Below are 7136 nucleotides of genomic sequence, written 5' to 3'. Positions count from 1 at the left end.
TTTGCATTGTATTATCTGCACCATTTGGAGTTGAACAAGCCCGATGTCTCTTGGCTGAAGTACCAGTCAATTTGACCCACTTTGGTTTGACCTGCTGTTCAAAGTTCTCACAAACAAACAGCCACCATGTTGAATACTCATGGAAGCAGAAACCAGGGGAACAGATGGCGTCTGTGTGTGTGTGTGTGCACATGGCAGTGCTTATTATCAACGGGGTGTGACCTCTGCAAACTTAACCCTACAATTTAGAATTGAAAGTTGCCTCCCTTTAGTGCAAAAAAATGAAAAGGCTGCCTGTTTATCGGGCAGTATGGGAGTTTATTTATGCCACATAAAGCTGGTATAATCAATATATTTATTAACTATGGATTAAATGGCTTTGCGTAATGTGACGGGTCATTCACAGTGACAAACCCACAGAGATCACCCAACTCTGCAGCATCCCCTCAGCCTCTGGTGGATGCGCTTTAGTCATTGCTCAGGTATTAGAGAACTTCCACGAATCATGTTGGTTTGGTTTTACCACCTGCAACTAAAATATTTTAATTCAGTATTACATGTGGCATTTCAGGCACAGTTGGCTGGTGGTTTCAGAGAAACAAAAGCCCTAAAAACCACACAGTTCACTACAGGCACAGCACCAAATGCAAACGGTCAAAGTTTGCAACCTGCAGAGCAGAGCATTTACCAGCCAGGTATTTCCCTCAGGAGTTCATGAAAACCAAAAGTTTAGCTAAAAGAAGAGGGAATGTTTGAATTATAGTAGTTTTCGAATGACTGCCATACGTGATATGCACCAGTCTTGATGCAGGACAGGCATGCACTGATGCAAAATAATAATTCCCCTCATATGCAAGGGTGTTCCCATCTCTGATAAATGCTAATGTTAGTCAGTGTTGCTACATGTGTTAAGAAGTAGCTGTTTGCTAACACATTAAGTTCATAAGGTCAGTGCTCTGTACTCTACCAGGTTGTGTCACCACAGATCAAAGATAAGTAGAGAGTGTAATGTGGCAAACTATCTGTCAGCAACTCCTCTGCTGAAACTCTTAATATTCAGTGTCAGCCTGTGACAGTCGCTGGGAAGCATCAGTGTTATTTTTAGCTTGCATTAGGGATTCAGTTCACATGCGAGGGGACAGATGTTAAAGGGGGACAAGAGGCGAGATGAGTGCAGTCATCCCGAGACGTGAAGCAGGAACACTTTAGTCATCATGTGAATTTAATAAGGCGGGGATTTGTCACAGTTTGGATGCTCCACATGACTCTGCAGACATAATCTGAGCTGAAGGTCAACAAACGCCTTGAATAGAAAACTAAACAAATCCTTTGACTCCAGCTCCTGCACCACAGATGTGGCATTAGAATTACAATTCTGTCTAACGTTGTATTTTTCTCCGTCCTTACACACACACACCTCTCACCAACTTTGTCCTTTTCTTCAAATCAGTGTGTCCAATGGGTGGGGGGGCCACGAGGCTGTACGCCGCCCTGACTCAGACCCTCAGCAGCAGCTCTCCTCTCGCCCTCCCTTCGTCCCACCTGGACCCGCATCCTCCCGTGGACACAAACCTGGATCCAGCTTTCTGCCAGGTGACTCCTTCTCTTCTGTTCACAGTTTTCAGTAGTAATCTGCCTCCTGAGGGGAAATGAAGGTAACCGTGTCAGGTCTGTCTTGCAGGAGCAGAAGGTGTCCGATCCAGTGGAGCTGCTTCGACAGTGTGAGGAGGCCCTCGGGGACAGACCACCTCGCTTCCACAGGAAGTTCACTCACATCAGTGATGGAGACAGCGCCCCCAGCAGCCCCATCAGGGTGATGCAGTGGAACATACTGGCCCAAGGTAGACTGCTTTTAGTTTTCTATCGCATCACACTGACACATTTTAACAGTTCTATAACAAAGTTCATTTTGGATGTGTTAGATTCAGTGACGTATGATGATACAAGTGGTTTTTAAATTGTGTGCCAGTCCTTATTCCTGGTAATCAAACACACAGTGAAGTTTGAGAAATCAGGTCTCTTCCCTCCATTTGCTTCTATTCAATCTTGTGCCAGTTAAAGCTGCACCAGTCAGTGTTTTTATATTCTTCTGTTATGAATTAGCGCTATACAAATAAAATTTAATTGAATTGAATATTAACAATGGGATTAAAAGACTGTGAAATCTCGTAGTGATGAGCCCTCAAATAATTGTCACCTTTTTGCAGTTTCCTTCATCTCTAGAGAGCATTTTAGCCTTGTTCAGGTCATTGTTTTGGTTCTGCGTCCCACAAATCTGCTGTTCTGATTCACTCAGTTTCCAGTCACAGCAGAGAAAAATCTCCATTAAACCACTGTACACCACTCGCCTCCAAACAGCAGACAACGTTAGCAATTAGTTTAGCTATCTTAAATAGCAACTAGCAAGATAAAACCCAACAAACAGAGCTTAAAGCCAGGTATCAAGAAAGACTACTCCAAAGAAATGCTAATGTTGCTCTTTGTCTGCTGGATGCGTAAATAAGCAACTGTTTGCTAACCTGTTAGCCGTATCAACTTTACAGGGTGACAATCCACCAACACGCCCTGACACTTGCTAACATAAACTGCAGAGTGTTGTTAAGCTACTCGAGGTTAACTCTATACTCAAGTCAGATCTCCCTCTTTCTCCTGTCCTTCAGCTCTGGGCGAGGGACTTGACAGTTTTGTCCAGTGTCCCCCGGAGGCCCTCAGGTGGTCCCGCAGGAAGTACCTCATCTTAGAAGAGATCCTCACCTACCGACCTCATATCCTGTGTCTGCAGGAAGTCGACCACTACTATGACACCTTACAGCCGGTCCTGGCAGGCCTGGGTTACAGCAGCAACTTCTGCCCTAAACCCTGGTCGCCCTGCCTGGATGTGGAGGGCAACAACGGCCCCGACGGCTGCGCGCTGTTCTTCGATCAGTCGCGATACGAGTTCGTGGACAACGCCAACGTACGGCTCTCTGCTATGAGAATTCCAACCAATCAGGTGCGTAGACTCTGCTTAAAGCCACACTTGAGCACATAAAAACCTACTCATTAGCACCTCTAACTCCCTGCTCTCGTGCCTCAGGTTGCTGTGGTGATGATGCTACGCTGTCGGAGCACAGGGAGATGCCTGTGCGTGGCCGCGACTCACCTGAAGGCTCGTTCTGGCTGGGAGTGGCTCCGCAGCGCCCAGGGCTCCGACCTCCTGCGACACCTCCAGAATCTGGTCCAGAAACACGGCAGCGGGCCCACGGGTGCCCCTAACTCTGACATTCCTCTGCTCGTATGTGGCGATTTCAACGCAGTCCCCACTGAGGAGGTGTACCGACGTTTCACAGCGTCGCCACTCGGTTTGGACTCTGCTTATAAGAAACTCAGCCAGGACGGATCGACCGAGCCGGTGTACACGACGTGGAAGATTCGGCCCACAGGGGAATGCTGCACCACTCTGGACTACATCTGGTACAGTCAGGACACACTGAGAGTGGACGCAGTTTTGGACATGCCCACTGAGGAACAGATTGGGCCAAACAGGCTTCCTTCCTTTAGCTATCCGTCAGACCACCTCTCTCTGGTTTGTGACTTCAGCTTTAAGGAGAAGGAGTGAAATGACGTACCGACACACGGGAAGGGACGACGCTGTGGACAGGTCGGATTCACTGAACGAGGAAGCGCACAGAAGAGACGCCACGTCCAAGTGAAAGGGAGAGGATGAAGACGGCACGCCGAGAGTTCATACTGCCAACATACTAGAGTGACTTAGAATAAAGTGTTTGTGCTGTACGTGTGAGGTTCCTATTTGATGACTGTTGCCGTATAGTATCATGTAGATTTACTCCCTCTGATTACACTCTTGTTGGTTTGCTAATCACTTGGTGGACCGGGAATTAAAGGGTCGCTTCACCTAAATCACCCACTGATCGTGGTCTCTAGCGATTCACATAGCTCTGTTTTTATTTGTCGAGGTCCACCCCGATTTAATAGAGTTTAGGGCTACAGCTAACGATTATTTATATTTTCTTTATTGATTGATCTGTCGATTATTTTCACCATTAATCATTTAGTCATTAAATGTTAAAACATTTTGAAAATTGCTCATCACAATTTCACAGAACCCAAAGTGATCTCCTCAAATTGCTTCTTTTGTCCCACCAACAGGCCAAAAGCCAAAGATTTACTATCAATAATGGCAAGAAAATCAGCAAATCCTTGAATTTAGGAAGCTGGAACCAGCAGATGTTTGACATGTTTGCTTGGAAAAGGACAGAATTGATTAATTGATGATTAATCGATCGTTTAGTTATCATCAACTAATCGACTGATCGTTGAAGCTCTAACAGTGGTGAATGTAATTCTGTTTGTGGTGCTCAGAGCATTGAAGAACTACGTCTAAAGACTTTACTGCAGTGCGCCCATGAAGAAACAATGTCCTGGTTACTGGAAGAAATAGTCCCTATAAAAACTGCTGACAGCGTGCTCTGGGGTTATCCAGATTAACTGAGTCATTGTTTCTGAAAAGGTACTGCTGTTGCAATGCATTTGTTTAACGCTTTGAGCAACACAAACTAAATTCCATTCACCTCCATTTTATCGGACCGGTGTAAATATAATCAAAGCTATCTGCATAGCCAGATACCAGGAAGTGTATTCTGTAATTTGGCTGAATTGACCCTTTAAAAGGTCACTTTAATGCCACTCATTCTGGAAAATCCTCTAAATGCCTAATGAATTACAGATCATTACTTATTAACTGGAGGTTCACATGGGAACAGGTCTATTTAACTGGATACACTGCACCAGACAGCCCAGAGACTGGCAGAACATTGGCCATTAGGATGGGAAATAAAGTCTCTCTATACAGTGTCAGAACTGTCATTTACCACCTGTTGGCACATTACACTGTATGTGCTCACCTTACAGTATGTCAAACAGAAACACTGTTTTTAAAGGTCACACAAACTAGAATATCAAAGGCTACTTCAGAGTTTCAACATGAGTTCATGAACATTTTAGCTACAGCACAAGTGAATCCCACCCTGATTTATCTTGGTTCTGTAAAGTCAACTGGGTGGAAGAACGTGCAAAAGGAACCACAGAAACAGTCTGCACGCGATAGAAAATAAATGTTATCTGTATTTAACCTCCAAACATCAATGTTAAACTAAAAAACTGTAAAACAAATGCATAAAACCACGATGAAAACGACAGCTGTGAGGTTTCAAATGTCTTTTTATATATTTCAGTAAAATCTAATACACTTTGAAACAAGAGTACAGCAAAATAGAATATACTTCAAATGTTGAATATACAAACAGTTCAGTCTGAACACAAACATCTTTCCTCTTTTTAGATACAAAAAAAATAAAGTATAGGGGCAGGGCCAAAACGGCAAAAGAAATAAAAAGTATGCTGGCAAATTGACCCTCTGTTTTAAACCAAAAGTAAAGTGACCTGGGATCCACAGTGGTTTGAGAATTCTTGCAGCCATTTTGCATAAACTTCTGATTTTCAATGCCTCTCTTTCAATAATTAAAACAATTGCTTCATTTTATTCTCGATCCGAGTTTACATACATTCCTTTTTGGAGACATTCAGCTTTCCATGCAGCCAGACTCAGTTGGGTTGTGACAAGAACAAACGTCTGTCAAAAAGTGAAAGAATTGAGTGATAGCCAAGATCCTTTTTTATAAAAGTCTGAAATTCAATTCTAGAGATTTCCCTAGATGCCGGAGGGCACACTGCAAGCAACCTGGCCACTGATCTAAAACATGTTGCTGTTTCTTCTGTAAGATTCAATCTACATGAGCGTTTACCAGCCTGATAGAGACAGAGGAACTAATAATAATACAAATATTGGTTCCCCTAATTTCAATAATACTGTGCTTGGTGCGAAGGTAGCAAAACAACAAAAACAAATTTCAGCTTACTGTTCAGACAATACATGAAAAAAAAAGTCAAAATTAAAATCTAAGGCTGTTCTGTTAACTTTAGCTCTGTAAACTGTATAGTAGATAATATATATATATATATATGTACATACATGACCATTTTCTGTCTGATATCGTTCCTTGTTAAGAGCTTCTTATAACTCCACTTCCTCTCACACTTTTAGGACTCGCATAGCACCACCCCCACTGGATCTGCACAGTGATACAAGTTTTTAAAAAAAATTTAAGTTGCTGGTTTTAGCATCTGTAGAGACAAAATGATAAATGTTTCTACAAAATCTTCATTAACCCCCTCACCCCCACTGAGTCTACTTGTTTTTTTATTCGATAGTTCACATTTTGGTTAGTTGTAATTATTTGCCTCGTTTTGTAGTGTTTCAAGGTTGTTTTTTTTGTATTTTCAAGGTTCTTTCCTTTTACCCCCCAAATTTAAGTCAGTTATAGCGATCCATTTAGAAGGCATGAATTGTAGTGATCAAGGTTGGTCCCTTTACCTTTCCCAACAAGTTCCTTTAAAGTCTGTGTTTGAACCCTGTACATGACACTCAGAGGTTTCAGTGTGGTTCTGAGGGAGACCGGCTTAGTTCAGTAAAGTTCTAGGCAGCAACAGGGGAAGATGTGAGGACAGGTTCAGGACTAAAAACAGGCCTTCAGGAGTCTTTAAAGTCTCACAGACTGCTGCTGGTTATTACAAGAGTAAAAATTACGTCAGACATGTACAAACGAACCCTCTCTGACAGAAGGAAAAGATGGATATCGGTAGACTGGTGCATTTCAACACTCTGGCTCTTCCGTCTTTATCGTCATGTCGGGTGTTTCCAGTTTGATAACCACCTCGGCGTCCACAGCCTCTGATGTTTTGGGATTCATCTGGTTTTGCTGGACTGCGACTGCCACTGGCACTTGCACAGCTTGGACCTGGACCCCCGCGGCCTTCAGCTTCTCCACCGCGACCGCTCCGCTTGCTGGTGCTCCTATCACCAGCTCCGAACCGTTAATGACGCCGCTTATGATCCGAGGCTGTGCCATCACCGTCTGATTGGCTGTCGATACCGTTACAACCCCCGTCCCGCTACCCGGCTGTGACACCACCAGAGTCTGTTGTTGCGTCTGCGTCGGTACGGTGAGTCTCATCACTTGGGTTCCCGGGGCGACGTTGACAGGTGCCAGGGCCCGGACCGTCAGGGGGCCCCCCAA

At 44.0% G+C, this 7136-nt stretch overlaps 2 protein-coding genes across 5 annotated transcripts in view; one reads left to right on the top strand and one right to left on the bottom strand.

Moving 5' to 3' along the window:
• Window positions 1-3774, top strand: part of LOC118326572 (nocturnin-like) — a 13617-nt gene extending 9843 nt beyond the window's left edge. For all 4 annotated transcript variants that reach the window (XM_035659594.1, XM_035659592.1, XM_035659593.1 and 1 more), the window contains 4 exons: window positions 1451-1593; window positions 1682-1841; window positions 2661-2992; window positions 3077-3774. In XM_035659594.1, the coding sequence (XP_035515487.1) occupies window positions 1459-1593; window positions 1682-1841; window positions 2661-2992; window positions 3077-3598 (1149 nt within the window). In that variant the 5' untranslated portion in view covers window positions 1451-1458 and the 3' untranslated portion in view covers window positions 3599-3774. The remainder of the gene's footprint in view (window positions 1-1450; window positions 1594-1681; window positions 1842-2660; window positions 2993-3076) is intronic.
• A 1428-nt stretch (window positions 3775-5202) lies between these two features.
• Window positions 5203-7136, bottom strand: part of elf2b (E74-like factor 2b (ets domain transcription factor)) — a 12873-nt gene continuing 10939 nt past the window's right edge. The window contains exon 10 of the mRNA XM_035659549.1: window positions 5203-7136. Within this exon, the coding sequence (XP_035515442.1) occupies window positions 6714-7136 (423 nt within the window). The 3' untranslated portion in view covers window positions 5203-6713.

Source organism: Morone saxatilis, unplaced genomic scaffold (assembly GCF_004916995.1).
Source record: "Morone saxatilis isolate NCDOM2014 unplaced genomic scaffold, NCSU_SB_2.0 Contig17, whole genome shotgun sequence".
NCBI classification, from domain to species: domain Eukaryota; kingdom Metazoa; phylum Chordata; class Actinopteri; family Moronidae; genus Morone; species Morone saxatilis.
The sequence above is the reverse complement of the archived record's forward strand: the minus strand, read 5'-3'. Positions and strand labels throughout refer to the sequence as shown.